Source organism: Bactrocera latifrons, unplaced genomic scaffold (assembly GCF_001853355.1).
Source record: "Bactrocera latifrons isolate USDA-ARS-PBARC rearing strain unplaced genomic scaffold, ASM185335v1 scaffold_188, whole genome shotgun sequence".
In the NCBI taxonomy this organism is placed as follows: domain Eukaryota; kingdom Metazoa; phylum Arthropoda; class Insecta; order Diptera; family Tephritidae; genus Bactrocera; species Bactrocera latifrons.
In genome coordinates this window covers 452,165-474,737 of record NW_017535385.1, presented here as the reverse complement: position 1 = coordinate 474,737, position 22,573 = coordinate 452,165, and the positions used below count along the sequence as shown (strand labels likewise).

The 22,573-nt window shown below is 38.0% G+C and overlaps 1 protein-coding gene across 1 annotated transcript in view; it reads left to right on the top strand.

Annotated features, from left to right (window-relative positions):
• The first annotated feature begins 2,583 nt into the window (after positions 1-2,583).
• LOC108967430 (probable ATP-dependent RNA helicase Dbp73D) overlaps positions 2,584-22,573 on the top strand; it is a 95,438-nt gene continuing 75,448 nt past the window's right edge. The window contains exon 1 of the mRNA XM_018930828.1: positions 2,584-2,707. Coding sequence (XP_018786373.1) covers positions 2,622-2,707 — 86 coding nt within the window. The 5' untranslated portion in view covers positions 2,584-2,621. The remainder of the gene's footprint in view (positions 2,708-22,573) is intronic.

Sequence of the window (22,573 nt, the reverse complement as noted above, 5' to 3'; positions counted from 1 at the left end):
GGGCAATCAGCGGCCTGGCAGACGGAGGTGGTGGCGGTGGCCAGCATCAGCTGCTGCAACATTTGGTTAGTATCAATGACGCTGCAAGACTAGTCGGCCATGTGGCATGCTTCAGCCGCGGGTGGTGACTATTACTGCAAATCGTGCATTTAATTGCAAAGCATGGCATATTAAGCGCAATGATTTAGTGAATATTCATGCAGTCTGCAGGAATTGAGACAACACTACTTGCTTTGCCATGACGTTTGGGCGATTTCAGTGCCTGAGCAGCTTCAAATAGAATTAAAACTTGAATCAATCTTTTACTAAGACCCATTGCGCAGGGAACTGCGAACACAGTGATCTTATCACCATCTTAAACTACATATAGACTTCTCGTGATCGTGATGTATAGATCGAGTATCCGATTTTTCCATTATTTCAGCGGCCCCATTCTGCATCTCGATTCGTAAATGTATTCTATTCGAAATTTGGATCTACTTTATAATTATGCGAAAGTTGTACCGACCTGGGGGCCTATTCTGTAACTCGATTCGAAACAAAATTTACTCGAATTCGGATTTTTTATATTCCGTAACTCGATTTTCGGATTTTCAAGCCAATTTTCGAATAAWATATTCGTTRGCTTTTGAGTTGTAGAAAGCAAAAACGAAAATTGTACGTATTTATTCTGGCACAGGGTGGTACARCTTTCGAAAAATTATAAAGTAGATCCGAATTTCGAATAGAATACATTTACGAATCGAGATACAGAATAGGGCTCCTGTGCCAGAATAAATACGTACAATTTTCGTTTTTGCTTTCTATAACTCAAAAGCGAATCTCAAATGTATTCGAAAATTGGCTTGAAATCCGAAAATCGAGTTACATAATGTAAAAATCCGAATTCGAGTAATTTTTTTTTTCGAATCGAATTACAGAATAGGACCTCAGTCTCCCTCTCTTATTGCAGTCTTTCTCACTTTTCAATAAGACAATAAGCCTCTTCACCGTTTTCTTTATTTGGCATCATGAACGATTTTTAAGGAAATGTCCCCACAATACTTTTCCATCACTTTGTGAATCCAGCGTCCAGACTTCAAAACATAACAACACTGGTGGTCCACTTAGCTTATCTCGTACTCATTAATGCGGTTGATTTCATTACAACAACAACAGCGTCACAACACCAACAGTGTTATTAACTGCGGCTGCGTGGGTGGCACATGGCATACAATCACCAAATCCTTGCTGAGAGCAGACACAAACAGGCGCAGTTTCATTCATTAACTTCCACTACAATCAGCATAATTATACATACATACATGTAGGAGTATGTGCGCACAAACGGGTTAGGATAGCCATCATCACACAAGAGCTCTAAATCCTATACAACGTACCATCGTACGAGGAAGGCGTCATATTTCCATAAATTTACACAAATAATTTCCAGTTATGAAAAGAGCTGTCTGTATGGATAAGCGTATACAAACGTGTATATATGTACATATGTACATATACTCGTTCATATACACGGCTTTTGTCCAGCTAAATTTTCAGTTCAGTTTTTGAATTTAATGCAACTTGAACGCAAGAGTTGCTTCTCTGCAGGCTGTGTGTTGAGCGGTGCCATCATACCGTGTAGGTGTTGATGAATGAGAGCTTCAATTTAAATTTCATGCATCAATTAGTTTGACTAATTCGACAACAATGCACAGCAATTCATGCGTAATGATTTGAAATGAATTACTAATGAGTTTAAGAGCATGGCAAAGCAATAACACAACAATGGGTAATTACTAACATAATTAAATTCCTCTCAGTTATCTATTTATCATGTTTAGATTGTGGATTGTGTTCTGTCCATAAATATTATGTTTACCTGAAAGTTATATAAAATGTTTAGTATGTCTACAACAAGTGTCTTTCCATTTGGAAACAAAAAATAGTAAAAGTGGAAAAATTAAAACAAATTAATATGTGCGAAATTTCACTCACCCACAACTATGTTGCGTTTAATATATACATATAGTATCTCTCCACTCCCTCCTTTTCTTCAGCGATAACTATTTGAAGATATTGAAATTGTCTGGTCTCTAATTTCAAAATTGCAACGAGGTATAATACACCTCGCTTTCTACTACCTCCTCCCCCGTTCAATGATTGAACACATGCAAATAGCATTTCCTTTCCTTACAGACTCTTCCGACACTACTCTTAACGGTAATATTTGCGAGACTTATTTTTAAGACTTTTCTCAATTGCTCACCCACTGAGTAATGAGCGCAAATTACGGAGCGAGAGCAATGAGATAAAAGAGCATTATAGCTCAGTTGTCATTTGTAACGGAAGTAAGCGCATCTAATATGCAGTGCTTTAGAATTTATATTCGTGTAGTGTGTGTTGTGCAAAATCCTAATTCATTGAATTCTTGTTAGAAAAGTTAAATCAAGTGTGCTAGTTAAATTATGAACAACAAAAAGTAAAATAGTTATGGTTGCTTTGTGGTCAATGTCGTGAGGAATGCAAATTCACAGTTAATTGATTAGCAATCAGCGAACATCTGCACGAGGCAGAACTAATCGCCAATCGTATAACGAATGGCTGGCATCTACACACATACAAATACACAGTTTTTATGTATGTACCTTTGTACTCGTATGTACATTGGAATGGAGATTTTACAGCGACAAATCAAATCATTAGAGAGTGATGTAGCCGAAGTTCGGTAAGTGATTTCTTTCATACTCGTTTACATTCATATGGAAATATTATATAATATGGTATATGCATGTACATATGTATATACCATAATTATATATTAACAAAAGCTTATGTATATAAAACTAATGGCTGAAAGTCAAAAAGTTGAAATAAAGTTATCCTTTGAAATTTTGAAAAATAGCCCGATATTGGCACCTTTTTCTTCTCAGGCTATAAATAAAGTTAAACCATATTGCCGATTTTGGTAAATATATTTAATAACAATCTTTTTAGTCATGTATGAAAGATGAGCAGAACCTCAGTATTATCATGCCAAAAACCGATATTTTGCAAAAACATACAAACAGATATAGGACCGTCTGCTCTATGTCTAGTTAGAAGCCATTTGTCAATTAAGTTCTAGTTAAAAACAAAAGTTTTTACCGAAAGAAAAAAGAACCTAGAACATAAATTTAGACATTGCGCAAGCAGCCTATATATCTTCAGCAAATTTTTCTAGCCATAAAAGGGTTCCTCAATTAATGAGGTGATCCATTTACAATATGTGAATAGCCTCCGTTACAACACCCAAGTAAGGTCTAAACTAGTAACTTGCGGCTCAATCTTTATAACGAATTTCAGTAGACATTTCGATATGCGATTAGTGGAATGCCAATAAGCCACACATAGGCCAGTTTGGTCTTTTGCAATACCAGAAGGAGTTCACTTGCTAAGTCCAAGGGGAGTAGTCATCGTTTAGGATGCCTGCGCTTGACGCGAATTTTAACATACTATGCGGCCTCACAGTCGATACCTCCTCAAGTCTATCATACTTACTTACTTACGGCGTAGTCTTGCTAATGCGGGACAAGTGCACAAGAGATGCTCTATTGTTTCCCTGGTGCCCTCCTAAAGGGCTTTACTAAACTCTTCTCGATCTGTCAGCTCCATCTTATGGGAGTGTGTTGCCACCAGACAGTGACCAGTTAGTATTCCGTATAATTAAATACGCCATTATATAATAATCAGTTTCGACTGAACTTAACCCATTCTCAGAATATTGTCTACGTTTTCTTGGAAACACAATCCACCATAATGTTAAATAAAGAATAAAGAATCGAAAAGGTATATGTATGTAAATTGAATACTCATATTTTCAATACTTCTTCAAGAACTTCACTATGCAGAAGAATTCAAATTCTGTCTAAAACATATGAACGTACTTATATAAACACAAAGCGGCAGCTGTTTGTTGACGTAGGCTCTGGAAGTTGACTCTGGAGTTGTAGTGTAAAATCAACCTCATCGGCACACGACAGATCGCACAAAAAACGACGTTAAAATTCAATTTGATAAACAAACAGTAAACAAATGACAGGAAATGCAAGCACAAATTCAGATGTTGATGATGGAATTAATAAGGTAATTGGGTGAAAGAAAAGCCAGACCTTAAGTGCTGCACGAAAGAAAGCAAAAAGGCGTGTGCCACCAAAAATGCATTAACAATAACACTTGAAAAAAGACAACGAAGAATTGTACGAAGAATTAGAAAAGTATTTTTAACTTGTACACTTTGAGCTGCACATTTACACAGTTTGTTTGTGTTAAAGAAAAAGAAATATTGAGAACCTCGAAAGTCAACAAAGAGCCGTGCCACTAATAGGTACAACAAAGCCGCTGTAACTTCGGATTCAATTGATTGGAAGCGAAGTCGTTCAAGCGTCTAGGTGACGGTCGTTAGAAAACTAAACAAACAATTGTGTAGTCACTGTAGCGCTCAAAACATCGGACATCGGGCGTATTGTAAGTAAATAAACATTCGAAAAAGTCACTGCCTAATTACCGGAAATATCACTTGCCACAATGCAAAGCGAAGACGCGATGCGAGCGGTGCGCATATGTGCAAGCGCGAACATGGATGCCAAGAAGTACAGTAACTGAATAGAGCTATATGACAGCATTTTTGAACTACAATCGTAGCAGTCGAAGTCGCACCTGAGCGTTGTTTTTCTAATTTTTCGTTACTGAAAGCTATGCCTATTTCGGCTCATATGTATGGGAACACCCAGCAAGAACTCGTAGTTTTTGTCGTACAGCTTTGCTTAGATATCAAGATATATTGCGCGAATTCGCTCCCTCATAGTGTCTAGAGAGCTTTGGTTTACGTTGTTTGAAAATATCGCGTTGAACTCCGAAAACAGCCGAGCTTAGGCTGTTGCTTAAATAGCGAGTATTATTTTTCTAAAAGGAACGATGGTGATTCGTGTTAAATCTTTGGCCAAAAACTGCTTCTTAGTAAGCTTTTCAAGAAAAGCAAACAAGCACTTGAGACCAGGCTTAGATAGTTATTGTCTTCAACAAGCATTTGACGACTTCCAGATAGCAACATAATACCATCGACGACGATTTCTGATTGGGTCCTTGACTTTAGATAGGTGCACATAAGCAACATAATTTGAGTTGCCGTGCTGTCTACAGCCAACACTGTGACAAAGCAAAACAGACAAGTTGGTAAAATGTACAAATATGCTTTTTTCATCGAGTGCCTGTTGCGCTGTCATTTGACTGTCGGGTTGGCAATGCTTCAGTGCGCATGCGCGTTGCTGTAGTTAAAAATAAAACCGGGAACCTAACTTCTGCTTGCTTTTTTCCAACTTACATGCGAAAAGCAACGTTATTTCCTACGCTGAGACTCAACAGCGTCGCGGTCCGTTGCGGGTCAGCGGCTGCTGCAGTAAATTATAGTTACGATAAATGACACACCCTGCCGCATGTTGGTGCTGTGCATGCCAACAATCATGTAAATCATTTCAAGTTCACGGCAAACACCGCCGCCGCGATGATATAGCAGCCAAACGGATCGGATCAACATCAGCAACGAGTCAAAAGCATCGAGCCCGAACATCACAAAACAAGGTTTATGCAAAAATCAATGTAAAAATAAATACAACAACGATCACTTTTAATGCGTGCCACAACACGGTGTGCTGTCGCATAAAAATATCGCGCATGTCAGCTCCGCAAATGCAACGAGGCAGCACACCACCATGCCACCAACCAGCAATCGGGCAATGGGACAGATCGTCAGCTGAGGCGGCGTGCACCAGTACTGCACTCGCTTAGATGTGCGATGTGCTGTTGATTAGAGTTGAAGGCTCGTCGGAATCACTCTGCGATATTGGTAGCGACACTGGGTGCATCAAAATTGTCCCAACGGTGAGTGCATTGTTGCACATGCAACACGTGCGCAACGTGTATGCATGTATACGGGTGCATGTGTATGTGTGTGAGACTGCTGGGAAGGACGCCTGTCATTGGAACGCCCCCATAAAAGGGCTGAAGAGCAACGTAGTGAATGTGACATGGACGTGTAATGAAGACAAAGGGGTTAGCGATCAAAAAGCACGACAAACACCCATACTTAGGTATTTGTAATGTAATGACTCAAGGTATCAGCAAAGAAAAGATGTATAATTTTTTCTTATTTATAGTATAAGAATGTATCGGTAATTGCCCGTGCATATAGAGTTGTCTTCAAAAATAATGCTTCATGTACATATGTTTGTTTGTTTGTAAAAATTCCAAGAATTCTTAAGCGCATACATATATTCAATTTATATATTTGCGCATATGTGCGTCCATATTTACATTATTTCATTTGTTTTCGTAATTCAGTTGCAACAATAGCGCTCGTTTGACACGCTGACGTTTTCGACGAATCGACGAATCACAGCTTCCACAACGCGCACACTGCATATTATCTGAGAACCGCTAAAGCCAACAAAGCTCCATCTCATCTTTATTCTTATCATTTCCCGCAGTGCCATGTCAGCCCTTTTTTGGTTTTCGCATCGAAAACGCACAAGCTAAATAAACGAAGTCGTAAAACAATAAACATATTCAATTAGTTATGTTGCGCATGCGCGGCAGTTAAAGCGCTGCACCAACAGCTTTCACACATGCGACAGTCATACACCTACAAGCTATCGGACTCATGAATTTATGGGGGTACCAAATGGATGATGTTCTTACTCTTGGCGTTTTATTGTATTTATTCAGCGTTCTCGGCTACTGTTCGGCTGGTGTTAAATTTCAAAATAACTTAAATCACCCTAAGCACACGTACAGTCAGACCTCGATAGTATTGAATGCGAGAATTTGTCTAATCTTGTTAGAAGCTGTTGAGTTATATTTTTTTGATACCGAGATTCTTTCCATCTTAATATGAGCAAGAATTAGTGTTGGTAAAAATTGAGATATTCCTTTATGGCCATGTTTTAGAAAAACAGTCCAGGGGTGAGGTGGTAAATATGAGTTTTCCTGATGAAAAACATTTTTTTGAGAACTCCATTAGTTATAACTGGTTAACCACCTAATCCGAATGTAGAAATTTTAGATATAGAAATTAGAATATTAATGAAATATCAATAATCTGGGTACCCAGTCATATAAAAGTAGAAGGAAACGAAAAGGCAAACGAGTAGGGAAATTGTGTTCCCAGCTGCCTCAAACCATTTAGCTCTTTAATGGGTTGTTTAAATCTAAAGACTCTACGAGGATCAGATCTTGGAACTCTAGCAACACAGACACATAGGTATAGTAAGTCACTTTAGGGTAGTGTTGATGGTGGAGGGACCAAAAAGCTTATACTTCTAGCTGAGGCTCTAGGGGTCATCACTTCGCTATTTTTCTTCTGTTTGCAAAACATGATGATGGTTAGTCGAATCATTTAACAAAGCACGCCCAGGGTTGAGATCCCACCTTGAAAAAATTAGAAAAGTAGAGTTGGGATATATTTCATGGCTCCCAATGCTTCAAATTTACAGACATTAGATAGCGCTGGGAGCACAATAGGCCTAATGATAACTTAAGTTCAGTCGCATGCGGTTTGGGGCTCTTGCGCCTTCTTTTTAAACTAACTAACGCAACCGCACTTGGGTTCTAGTGAAGATCGAAGTTCGTTCCTTCCTTAAGAACGGCTTAAGAATTCTTAGGGATTTTTGTTCTTTCCTCAAATATTCAGAGTACCACGAATTTCAAAAATTTGTTAGAGAAAACTGTGATAGTTCTATATACATATACATATGTGTATTTTTAAAGAGAAGCTCTAGACCCATAGCGTGTATTACATTAAGCTTCGGAATACGTTACCTAAATCAGCTTCATTTCAGTTTAAATAAAGTAAGTCTATTCACGAGTCTGATTTCGTGAACGTACTACTACTCCGGTTAATAAAAGGCTCTAAATACATAAGTGTATACTATATATACCGGTGTAATCTCGTTTTAAAAGGAGTAAGCGAACTAAAGCGTTTGGGCGTTTCGTGAAATCACTGCTTGTTGTTGTGTTGTTATCGTTAAAGTTTTGTGACATGTAAATATCGTTTAAATGTGACTGACTGAGCACGACTCCGCGACACTAGACGTTAGACGGTGCCCCCAAGCGTTAATGGCAATAATGCAAAAACGCGACTAATGTAAATAGTAACAACTTTCGACATCAATGGCGGAAAGCAAACATAAAATGACCCCGTTTGCCCCCGCACCTCCAGGCAGCTCCGACAATGTGTGCTTGATTGTAACCGCGCGGCCCATTTGACATTGCCGCCATGGCTAGCGGCGTCACATCTCACGTTCACCTAAGTGTCTCCTTTTTTCTTTGGCCGGGCTTCAATTACTCTGCAGTAACGAAGGAGTTGAAGCAGTTAATTGAACTAGAAGGAAAAGCAGTTGATGTAGCGGGCTGTGTGGGAGAGCAGAGGGAGGCAAGGCAATTATTTGCTTTATGTATGTTCCTATATATGTGCATGTGTACATACGTATAGATAGATATGGCTATGCTCGGTGCTTACTCAAGCCAATTTTGTGCTTTTTAAGACTTTATGGCATGACAACGTTTGTATATAATGTTTGCTGTACTTTTAAGGAGCTTGCTGTTTATATGTGTATGGTGAAGGTGCATTGATCTGGGGTGAGATATGATAGGCTTACAATTTTTAAATGGAAATATCTTTAGTGCTCTTTTTTAATAAAGTTTCCTCAACATTTGGTCGAAAATGAAAATAAGAGCCAGATTTACCAGATTTATGTTAATCAGTTTAGAGAAACATACATAGAATGCAAGACAACACTTCTAATGACCTCGGCTTAGCCTATAATTGTACACTTCTTTGCTCCCTACTTATAATAATTATCCGACTTAATAATTTGTCTTTGCCACATGTTTCATAAAGAGCCGAATACTAAACATACCAATACATTCGAGTTGGTTATTGATTTTGACTACTTGCAGTTTTCGTTAAACTCCCCGTAAGTCCATCAAAAAAGAAAACATCTATTTTTACGCACGAGTAAGTATGAATAGCAAGTCGAAAGCAACAAACAATAAATGTACCAACTCTATCAAAATAACGGTGAAACTAGTTAGATGGAGAAATTTCGAAAATGCAGCATGAACATGTTGCAGCAAACAGTTTCTATCGCCTATGAAGGCAACCAAGTAAATAATCAAAAAAGCAGAGTCAGCTTAATAATATTGTAGCATGTCCAATTGGCTCATTCGTTGGGTCAGTGCTACCGTTCGTGTAGCTGATTTTAATTGGGAAACATCAAATTTATCTTCACGCGGAATCGTGCCAATATGATTAGAAAAGAATTACAACCTTACTCTGGAGCTCAGCAGTCAAAGCGTAGCGCTTTATGGAGTAATTAAATTGGGTCATCCAACATTTGTTCCAAAGCGTTTTCTATACTTACATGTGAGTATTATTTTTCGAAATATTTTTAGAAAACTCGTTATAGTAACTCTTTTTACCGTGATAAGATTCACAAATCTAAATTGATTACCATTTTCGAAGGATTATGCTTTATCTCAATCATTTCTCTATTATTTGCTGACTTCATACGACATTTCAGCATTTTATAAGGGTTTATGGACAATGTGTTTATCAGCTAACAATTCAGACCATAATATTCAATGTACCATTAGAATACATACTATATGTCTACTTACACTGCGTTTACGTTGCGAATTTTCGTTTGTAAGGGATTACATGAGTTTTCATGTCTTCAAAGAATCTTTTTTTTTTATTGTCTTATTAGTACTACATAATATCTCTAGAATTTTGTCTAAATACTTGATTAGATCCAAGCAATAGTTTTAGATTCAGTTTTTAGAAGTTGCGGATGAGGTTAACCAACGCGTTTTTCAATAGGGGCGCTACAAAAGTAGGCGCCATATTTTTCCCGTTCTTTTGACATTTCTCTTCAATAAGGTTTGCTATTTCATCATGGAAAGATATTCTAGAATATTGCTGCAGCCAGCGCCTCAATTGAGGAAGACCCAAATGTGACGTCGTTATGGCAAATTTTGCGAAAAGATCTTGGCCCACATCCTTACTAGATGAAATTGACGCAAGAACTGAAGCTGCTTGACCACCAAAATCGTCGTAAGTAAGTTCGTGAATTTTTCTGAGCAACAAGGTGAAAATGATCCGAATTTTCATTGAAAAATCATCATTAGCGATGAGGCTCATTGCTGGGTGAATGGCTTCGCAAATACGCAAAGCATGCGTTATTGGTCAAGCAGCAAACCACACGTACTCCTTTAGTTACCATTGCATCCCGAAAACGTTACGGTTTGGGAATTGCTACCGCACAATAATAACCGAATATTTTTGCCCAGAATTGGATGATATGGACTTGGACAATATGTGGTTCCAACAGGACGGCCAAGTCACAATCGATTTATTGAAAACCAAGTTTGATGAACGTGTTATCTCACGAAAGGGCCCAGTGAAATCGGCCCCCTGAAAATTGGGTTCAGCGTCTGGACTTTAGCAAGCGTGCTAGTGATGGCCCCTTAGAAGAAGTCGAGTTCTATAATGGCATCGAATGCACTTTGACGAGAATAAAGAATTTCATTGATATCCCAAAACATTAGCCTCTTAATTAAAACCCCATTATGTAGTCACTTTCGTTTTTCTCGAACCTGCGTCAAAGTCGGTTTTCAAGATGTCTCGCAAACTACTCAACCGATTTTAACGAAACAAACATCCATCATAAAAGAGGTCTAAAATCAGTTTATATTTCCATAAACATCCATCATGAAAAGAGTTTTTATTTAAGGAGATTTAAAGAAATATTTTGCTATGATTTAGTTCGTTTGTTATATTAAACACTCAAATGGACCATAAACTCCAGTTTATAACGGAAGGTGATCGTAATTTTGTGGCCTTTCTCTCTTCATCTCGGTAAATGCGTCACGCTAGCCCTTTCAACTAGATGCATCCGACGATAGCGTTTCATCGAGTTGTGGCTGATTGCCGCATGGCCAGTTACCAGTTATAATATACCATCTGTATATATGTACACGTATACTATCTACATACTAACTTTATATTATATACAAATGTACACTCAACAATAGCAAAATGGAAAGTTTGAACTCCATGCATTAAAATGGATCGCAAATAAATTAATTGAACTTTGCAACGAACATTTACAGCGATTTCAGTGCATTTTAGTGAAATATAAGAGATAAATTTTAACACCAGCATTTTTTGGTATAAGGAAACTACAAGCATTGCACTTTCACATGAAAATGCTCAGCTCCACTTGGTCACACCCGAATTTCGTCACGTTCAACCGACAATCGCTACACTTCCCAAAACAACAAAGCATTCATTAAACGTGCATTTGCTTTCCAACAAACGGCTTGCAACAATCGGCTACTCACAACACAAAATTCGATTTTGCGATTTCACCTGAAAATTGATTAGCAAAAGTCAAATTAAGTAAAACTTAATGAAAACCAGGAAACGTACGCCCGCTCGCTCTCCAACTTTCTAAGGTTAATGGGGGTGCAAATTTCAGATCTCAACGAAATGTTTATCTACTTCACAGCGAGCTTGCTTGTAAGCCTGATTTTAATCGTAATTAAAGCATTATTTTTAGACTAACAGCCGGTGGAAGTGAGTGTAACTGTGTTTGTTTTTGTGATTTCGAAAAATCTGGCGCTGCAGTGAGAAAAGAAAAGAAGCTAACGCCTCTATCTAATCATGATATATGCGCTCTTACATATGTACACATACATATGTATATTCTTATATGCCTTATATGGTATATGAGTCTTTATAGCGCTGGTGCAATTAGTTTATTGGCGGCGAGCATTTTAAATTTTTGCTCTTGTGCTACTTAATTGATTTACAACTGAAACTCATCAGCATCTTTTTATGGCACTAAGATTTTAAACGCCTATGAACTTGCGAAATGAACATTCATAGAAGCATGCAACGTAAAAGCAAATGGCAAAATGCGAGAGTTTCTGAAGTGATGGACATTGTGATCGGGACGACAAAACATTGCAGTTTTTTTTAAGATACTTATGCGTCGTGATGCTTGTGCTTAGATCAACATCCGTGTTATCAGACCCGCTAAATTTGTTTATATTTAGAATATTATTATATACAGGATTTTCTACTTAAAAAATACAAAAAATTCCGAAATATTGGGTCTTTTCATAGAGATTCTACAAAAGTAGACCGATAATTTAGGGTTGTCATAAACGTCATGTTAGATCAACAAATTGAACGTCTCGTGAATAATTTAAAAAGCACAAAATGTTCCCGTACTAGTGAGACAAAGAAGTGCCCGTAGTGTCGAGAATATTGCTGCCGCTAACGCATCAATTGAGGAAGACTCTTGAGTCTCTTGTTCTCAAGAGTTGGGCATCTCTGTGACGTCGGTGATTCGAGTTTTACTGAAAGATCCTGGACTACATATATGTACAAGATCAAATCGACGCAAGACCTGAAGCCGCTTGACCGCCAGAACCGTCGTATTTTCGTGAATTAGGCTTAGCAATAGGTTGAAACTTATCCGAATTTTCATCGAAAAATCATCTTCAGCCATGAGGCTCATTTCTAACAGACTGGCTTCTTCAACAAAAATTTTCCGTGATGATCAAAACCGGTACGTTACTATGAATGGGATTCGCTATCGGTCAATGACAACCGAATAATTTTGGCCCGAATTGAATGATGTGGACTTGGACAATATGTGGTTGCGAAATGACGGCGGCACAAGTCACACACAGGAAACCACAATCGATTTATTGAAAACCAAGTTTGGTGAACGTGTTATTTCACGAAATGGCCCAGACAATTGACCGCCTCGCTCGTGCGATATGTCTCCGTTAGACTACTTCCTGTGGGGCTACGTCACGTCTATGGTCTATGCTAGGAACTCCGTACGAATAACGAACGTGAAATTATAGCAGCATCGGACGATTTATGCTTGAAAACCGTGGAAAATTGGCTTCAGCGTCTGAACTTCTGAAAGCGTACTCATATGGTGACCATGCAAAAGAAATCGAGTTCCATACTTTAGTAATGAGCTACTAAATCATTAATATATTTTTTCAGCTTCCACAGTTCAATAACCTCCACTGTATGTGTCTGCTAATAGCTGAATGCGCGCGGCAATTGACCGATAATTGCGCTAAAAAACTGAACATACTTAAATACACAAGTAACAGTAAGCAACAACGTGCAATCAAAGTACACGGTAATTGCCCCATAATGTGGCAAGCAGTAAAAAGCAAGCATTTGCTGCACATTTCATAAGCTTTTTCCCCGCTTTTTGCCTATTACTTGCTCCTGCTCTGCATTACAGCATTAGCGTTGACTGTTTTCACTGCTCTTCAATTGCAGCAACAGCAACACTAACAACACGCTATGGTGCAATGGCCAATGTGCCACATTAGGCGCTGCGACGCTGGCGCATAACGCTGCAAACATTTTTGCAAATTTTACCACAATGTTAACATTGTACGAGGCCATAAATTCGAGTGGCCTTTAAGACGCCAGTTCCAGCCGAGCCACAGCTCTAGCTCGCACCCATTGTGCTTTCTCCCGATCTAAATACGACTGCACTCTGACAAGCAGTCATCGGTCAGCACTAAGCGGTGTTGTTGCGGTCATTGTTTCGCCAGCTGGTCGCCTTTGTTTGCGCTTGCAACCGATTTCCTTTGCTCGCACAAAACAGCTGCTTTTAAATTTGTGGCATAAAATGCAATTTGTACTCGCCTACAAAATGAGCAGATAAAACATCTTTTCACTAGTAATGCTACGCTAGCATTTGCTTGGTTGTGCAGCGCTTTTTTATCCTTGCAACTTTCAAAGCGTTTCCATGTAGATCCATGTACATGTTGTTGCTACACTGACCCCTATTATTCTTTCGCTCAGACATTAGTAAATACATGTTCTCCGTTAAACTTTCATTTTACAAAAAATAAAAACAATAAGAAGTGTCAGCTTTATTTGCGTGTAATAAGCTACAATGGCGCTTACTTCACTCCTTTTTATACTCTCGCAACAAAGTTGCTAAAGAGAGTATTATAGTTTTGTTCACATAACGGTTGTTTGTAAGTGCTAAAACTAAAAGAGTCAGATATAGGGTTATACATACCAAAGTAATCAGGGTGACGAGTAGAGTGGAAATTCGGATGTCTGTCTGTCCGTCTGTCCGTCCGTTCGTGCAAGCTGTAACTTGAGTAACTTGGTACACGTATTTCTTGGCTCCATAAGAAGGTTACGTTCGAAGATGGGCAAAATCGGCCCACTGCCACGCCCACAAAATGGCGGAAACCGAAAACATATAAAGCGTCATAACTAAGCCATAAATAAAGATATTTAAACGAAATTTGGAAAAGTGGGCGTGGTCCCGCCCCCTACTAACTTTTTTGTACATATCTCGGAAACTACTATAGCTATGTCAACCAAACTATATGCAGTCGCTTCTTTTAGGCATTTCCATATACAGTTCAAAAATGGAAGAAAACACCCTGATGACATGTACCAAATATGGGTGAAATCGGTTCACAACCACGCCTGAAATCTCGATTATCACTTTATCATGCGAGAGTATAAAATGTTCGGTGACACCCGAACTTAGCCCTTCCTTACTTGTTCTTACTCTAAACGTGGCAATAAGAAATGTTGAACTCGCTTATTCCCGGTAAATTGGAGCACAATTCGCAACGGTCGTCCCAATTTGCCTTGGCAGCCTTCAGTGTGATTTATAAAATGTCACGTAGCACGTTGCTTTGTTGCATGCAATTGTTGCACTGTAGCAAATGACAGTTCTGTGTCACATAAATTCCTGTCACAACTTTAAAGTAATGTTTCTACTAAGACGCATATATGCGTACATATTTACAGGTAAATCTATTAGGGAGCGGGGAAAATCGATAGATCCACACCTTGGAAGAATTTGCCAAATTGCATAGAAATCTTGCTTTTGAAGCTTGAAAACATAAAACCTTTCGAAGAAGTCATATAAAAGGTGTGTTCCAGAGTAAAAAGGACTTTTTGAATTTAGCGCCCCCTGGCTGCGCCATCTATATGTCGACTGGAGCGTTATAATCTGCTATCTTTATCGACTGTCCAGTGAGAATTTCATGACATATCATCGACTTTTACCGAATCGTTTCAATTGATTAAACAAGTTTATAGCGGTAATTACCTATCCCGTAGCAGAATGCACGGGTGGTTTCAACGTTTTCAAAGTGGTCGTGAGGATATAAATGACGATCAACATGTGGGCAAATCAAAATCCGTGATAACCGGAAATTTCATCGAAACTGTGTGTGAATTCATCAAAAATCAGCCGAAATCATCATTGAAATGTATGAAAATGAAAGTTATATTGAAGCAAAAAGAGACTATTTTGAATGAGTTAAATTGATTTTGCCGAAAAAACCATTTGTTTTGTTTTTTAAAGTCCTGTTTACTTTAGAAAGCACCTTGTGGTTCTCATGCATCCCCAGCTTTCATGCGTTTCTAGCTGATTTCAATTGTGTCATAGTGATTTTCAGAAGAAATAGACCAAAAGACAACACATGAATACCAATACTAAAAAAAAAGAGTCCGGTAGCTATTTTAACTAAATTATACCAATTATGCTGTCTGCTATATCATTGTCCTAATCACATCTGGCACTTAGAATTTAACCCCCCCTCTGGTCTAAGTCGTCGTGCACACAACAAGAAAAAGAAAAAAAACATTATCCACAACATGGAGCGTATGAAGTTACGAGTATCAAGATCAAATATCCGAAGATAGTTTAAAATGTTTTGCTGCTCTGCATCACAATCATTAGCAATAACACCGTAAGCCTCCGAGCACCCATTCTCAAGTCATAATTACGTCACTAGAAATCCATGCTGAACACGCTTCTATATATATTTATATTTGTAGACACCAACCTGTATGGAACTGAGGGCCCAAGGCGATTTTTCACACTATGCGCTGGCGTGTTTGGCTAGAGCGGTGGCAACGAACGCGGCTACTAGCAGTTGACCGCCACTCTGCCGCACCTCTAGCGAATGCAAACAAACATACACACACAACCACCCATACACATACACCAGGTTGCTGATTGCTAAATGAAAGCAGCAACAAACTATAAAATGTTGCAGCCGTTGTTGGTGTTGTTGCTGCTTCCAGCCATGCAATTGTTGTTCTCATTGCCCAGTTGAGCTTCCTGTTCTTGCTGGTTGCTGCCACACTCCAGCTCTTCATAAGCATTCTCGATGTCAGTTGTATTCGCACACAGGCACACGCTCACACACAGTTAGACACCGTTATTTGTATGTGTAGTGTGTTTGCTTGAGATTACTTCTTTTTGCTGCGCCAACTTTCAATCAACAGTGGCGGAAATGCTATTTTTTATACAACCACTTTTATTTCGGTTTTTACATTTCGTGCCACCACATTTCATACCCGTTTGGCGTACACTGCCTTATGTAATCTTGTTCATCGCGATCTTTTTGGTTTGTTTCGTCTTATTTTCGCAGTGTTTTCTCGTAGCAATGAACCGTGCTTTGGCGCTGCTTCACTTCACATCCGCAGCGGTAAAAGCCAAGCGAGCAAAGCAGCAGCCAAGCCGTCATCGTCATCATTGCCGCCGTCATCTTCGTCGTCATCGTCAACATCTTCAACAATGGTAGTGCAATGAAGTCGCCACAAAGACAAAACAGTAGTCATATCTTATCCTCTATTTAATAGTTTTAGCTTGTTGTTGTTGTTAAGCTTCACTTCCTGTGTTGCAGCATTGCAGCATTGCTTTACATTTCTGGCCAAGTCAGCTTCAAGTCCAACTCCAGCTTAGCTAGCATTTATGTGACAGATTTGTTTATTGGTCGTAGCTTTAATGTTGTCGCCTTTGGTGATCCAATGTTGCTGCTCTGTACCCCTAACATTTACCGATTGATATCTCTTTTCATTTGGCTTTCATTTGAATAAATATTCGTAAACAGCCAGTAAGCTAATAAATGTCTGGACTTAGAATTATGCGCTTACTACGATTTTTTCGAATGGTTCGCCTTCTCAATATATGTAGCTCACCTTCAAATTGAAGTTTTTTGGCTACCTTGGTCTAAGACCAAGAGTCGTGAGCTACTTGAGCCATATGTAATGGAATCGTTTCTGGCCACTCCAAAGTGAATGTTGCTTAGAGAGCTTTCCTCACTTGCGTGCACTTCTATATATGACTTCATTCTCCGAGCCACTCGCTACCAAGCGATTTACTATCGTGCGACTTCTTCCATCTATTTTTGGAGAAAATAATTCAAGCTGCAGAGGTTAATCGAGCTGGTACAATCTTCGATAGGAGTATACAGCTGTTGACGTATGCCGATGATATTGAGATCAGTGGCTTTAAGAATAACGCCGCTAATTAAAAAATAAGTCTGGCAGTGAATAGGGGCAAGACGAAATATCGCCTGTCATTAATAGTCGTCGTACTCTCAACTTGGGTCCCACGTACTGTTGACAGTCATAACTTTTAAGACGTAGATAATTTCGTCTATCTTGGAACTCCAACAGCCTCGAAATCCAACGCAGAATAACTCTTGCCAAAAGGTGTTACTTCGGACTGAGTAGGTAATTGAAAAGTAAAGTCCTTCTAAACGAACAAAGCCCAAAACTATATAAGTGACTTGAACTGGACGAGTTATATAACGACATTGACACAGATCATCGAATTAAGAGAAAGCAGGTACGATGGTTAGGTCTTGTCGTCCATCACGATGAAAACACTCCAGAAAAGAAGAAGAATCTTAATCGACTTGACTTTATATCAACCAGCGTGACTAGAGAGAACTATCCCGGTTATGTGGTCAGATTTAGTTATGTAAAGTTGGTATAAGGAATGCAACTTTAAAGAGTATTATAACTTCGGCGCAGTGAAGTTAACGATTTTTTTCAGTATTCGATCATTAATATAAAAATTCTCAACAAGAGACAATCTTTTAAAAAACCTTGCAAATCGATTAGAACCAATGTAAGTTGCAATAAACCAATCTAATTTGAGTGCAAGAAACTCCGAAATGACTTTAGCTTATCAACTTTAAGAAATAATTGAGAACATTGTTTCCTAATTAGAACAAAAAAAGAAAAACAACTCAAAAATAAATCGCTGGATTTAGAGCGATAATAAATGAGACAGCGAAGCACTACACTTACAACAAAAGTGCAACGAGTAATCGAAAAAACCATCAACAACTTAGTAGGAAAGCGACCGCTGACAGCAATTGTGATGGTTATTAAGTTTAATCTCTCCCAGATCAGTTGAACATGAAAGCAATAATAACAATGAAAATGACTGACAAACAATATAAACTTAATTGACACGCAAGATTTCGTTACAAACACACATACATACCCGTAAAGCTAAAAATAGAAATCTTTTAGTGTGACCACAGAGACACAGTGGAATGAAGGCATAACCCGAAAGTGGATCAAAAGGCAGCATAGGAATGCACCAGTAATATCTCTATTAATTTAAGACTTGAAACGGCGGCAATTCTTGTGCTAATTGAAACGGTTTCATTTGTGACAAGATCAGAACCGGATTACCGGAAGCAAACAAATGGGTGGGACAAAGTGCACCAGAGAACTGGGTGCCGGTTCAAATTATAATTATTCATGCATTTAAGTAAAAGCTGAACAAAATTAGAAACTTTAAGAAATTGTTAAATTAAAGTTCGGTTTTTTAGTCGAAACAAGATTAGATTCGATTAGGTAAGTAAATGAGGATTGCACCGCGACCTAGGGTCTATTGTGCCCCAGCAAATTCATAAATTCCAATATACTGCTATATAGCTGATGTGATCCCTATTTGTAAACATGGATCCCAGGTTTTATGCTGCGCCTATAGACTTCTATGCAGTCAATTAGCAGGTGTTCTGGAGCTCCAGACTCCAGGTCGCAAAACCGGCACAAGAAGCTCGGCACCGTTCTATACACTCCTACATCAATAGCGATTTGATCTCGTACGGAGAGATCGCTTTGAGTGCCGCTTGATACACGCTTAGTATAGCATTACTACGTTCATTGCAATAGTTTCGTAGCAAGTTGAACTCTACACAAAACCTTATAGTAAAGTCCTCTGCTTGAAATAATCTCAGAAAACTAGCCGTAGGTATGGAGAGTTTTGTGCGTGCCAAAACCAGTAACGGTGATACATAAAAAGAAGGATAATAGGAAACAATGCGACAAAACATGTGAGATTTACAATAAAGCAGCTCCAAATAAGGAATTTTTGGATAAAACTCTATAAACGAAAAAAAAAAAAAATTTAGGGAATATTACCAGGCAATTATGCACTATCAAACAGAAGTGTTTAATTAAGGTCTTCAGTAAGTTACTAGATGGTATAGTACAAATTATAGAGTTTATTATTATTGAGGTTTATTGAGGATGTCCAAAAACTGCTATGTTAGGACTAAACCAGCGTCAAACTGGAGAAGATCTCACTCAATGGGGAACATCTTAAAAATATAAGAGTACAATATCGTATAGCTTGAACAAAGCAAGAGTAAGCTTTTAAGTGATCTACTTGGGTTAACCAGACCCTGCTGTCTCCTTTGGTATGGGCTTAAATTTCACAAAATTTTCTCTTGTGGCAACTTAAAATACTTAAATAGACGTCGCGGCCGCAGGGTCAGTAATTACGTAAATAAAATATAAGACAAAACGCAATACTTATCAAATTTCTGTGTTTTGAGTTAAGGTTTATGAAAATTCTAATATTTTGCATAAAGAATTAGTCATATTTCTCATCACGACCAAGGCGTATTTCTAAACTTGGACTTTTGTTCTTGTCACATCACTCCCCAATCACCAGGCAAGGTATTCAAAGTATCTCAACAATTATTTCGCCATTTGCATGAGCAGATATGTATATACACAAATATGTAAGTACATTTGTATCCAAGCGAGCTCTCCGGCAAGTCGACATATAATTGATTACGCAAACTTAAGTYATTGTCGGATGGATTGTTGAATTGAGCATTGAATTGTCGGTATCTCTTTTTCTGGGCGTAGATGAACACAGCGGCTTGTGAAGTGTTCTACGTAAGGCTCACACTATCTGTTCACTGATTACAAAGATCAATGGGCATGTAAATGAAAATTGATGAAGTTARAGTCAAAGTAGCTTCAGCTTCGACTTCAACCGAATTGACATGAAAGCTTACGGATAGACCTAGTCAATGACTTCATTGAACATAAACACCRTATATTGTTGTTGGCTTTGTGGGAAGTCAATTGTGTTTTTACGGCATTTACGTACATATTTATTTTTTATATAACTATTTGCTGTAATATGTAACTCATATGTACATAAAGTACATATACATATACCTTGCTCATATGTGAGTAAGAAGTTCTTGAACTTAAGTGATTGTACGTGAGAAAGTAATTAATTTGACAATTAAATTGAATTCTACTTGGATATCTTTAAGCTGTCAGGTAGTTTCATGAAAGGTGCCGTCTTGAGGTGCAATGTCTTCATAGATGCATAGATGTACATATGTACATATCTACCATATACATATGTATGTGTTCTTTTATAGTATGTATCTAAGTGTTTATGGACTCGTTGTTGTGTTCATTTGAAGCCGGGAGAGATATGAGAAATGTTTTCTGGATTTTTTATCAACTGATTACGACGTATTTAGCGAGAATCTCATAAAACACAAAATGTTCCCAACCCTTTGATCGCTCCAACGGGCTGTAGACAGCTAGTTACCAGTTTAGTTGGTCAGTTGGCTTTTTATTGCTATGGTTGAGTGAATTCGATGTATTGTTCTGTTTTCAACGCAACTGACAACACACAAATAACAACAACAAAATATATAAAAAACACATTACCACATTAAAAATAACAACAGAGGGACTAGCATATGTTACAAAACAACAACGAAAGCGGCGCGACTTGCACTAGATGTTGCATGTTGCAACATGGGACATCAAAAGTGCTTGTTTCCTTTAACTTTTTATTTTCATTTGATTTTTGTTTTATTTTATTTTTTGTTTTTTTTTTCGTGCATTTTATTGTCCTATTACGAGTTGGAAATAATATAAAAAACCCCTTTCGAGTTGTTATTGGGTAAAAATGTCGATATGCCTAGATTAATCTATTCCAATACATAAATACTTATTTCGAGAATGGTTCTTGACATATATGTGTGTAACTTTTTCGAGACTACGAGGTTGAGCCCAAGAAAAATCGAGTGAGCCACACCTGCTACTCGACATTAAACTAAAACGAGGTTGTATAGAACCATTTTCGGGGCCTAAGGGGTCAGTAGGGTAATCTGGCCTGTTTTTTTTTAATTTCTTTTTCATAGAAATTTTTCTTCTACAACAGAACTTTTCTCACATATCATGAGATATATCGTGGAGTATATAAACCAATTTTTTCGAAGTTTTTCGATGACATCTGTCGGAGAAATGGCTGGGTGAATGAGATGCGTTTTTTCACCGGCGGTCACGATTTCTCATGTTTGGATCATCTGAAACACAAAAACCCAATTTATTCTTAAAAAGTACGTGAATGGTTATCGTCGCTACTAGAAGATTACCCTACTGACCCTTTAAATCATTTTTAATTTTATTGAATGTAACTTTGAAGCCTTCAAATTCAAAACTAGAACTTTACAAATTTTCAATATGCAAACTATAATGTATCATTCATACTTTGCTATGTTTCTTGCTTTCATATTCAGATTAAAACATTGTTTCTGAACACTGGAATTAAACTACACAAACAATTTCTTTTCACCTAATTACAAACAAATACCACTTTTCTTCCAGTTACACCGATTAGCCCACGGGTTGCTAAGCTGATTTATTATTTATTACGAATTCTTTATTAAAGCGTCTTTTTTGGCACAAAATATACCCCATACAAAATTTATATCTTAATCACGAGTTACACCAACTTTAAATCCACCCTTAAAGATTAGCGAAAAATACACTTCGCACCCTTCTGCCGACAGCAACGACCACTGCAGCAGGTTCAGCAATCATTTATTCACATAAATTGCATTATGCCGGTAATAATTCTTATTTATGTACATATTTATCACCCCACCAACAACATACATGCGAACGCAGAAAATCCGCAAATTGAGAGGGGGTGTGGTGGGCCCTTGCTGTCAGCTTTTCATTACCCGAGCGTACAAGTGTAATGGACGCAGCAGACAGTGAAGTGTTTAACTGCCATTTTATGTTTTAATTTCGGGTTTGTTTCGTACTTATGTGGCGATTTTGGTCTTTTGAACGAAGTGCTAACGCAAATTTTCGATATTTTCATTTCAGCTTTCATTGAATTCCTACTCCCACGTTCTACTTTATGCGAATTTCGATTTGGTCTGACAGTTTTTTAGCGAATTTGATTTATTTTATACTGTGTATATAGGGTTTCTGTGTGTTTTTGTAATGAAATCTTCGTGGGATACTATTTGTAACTATTCTAAAATGATATTTAATTCCGTGTCACAACGCGAAAGTTCATTTCTATATCTACATATTGTCAAAACT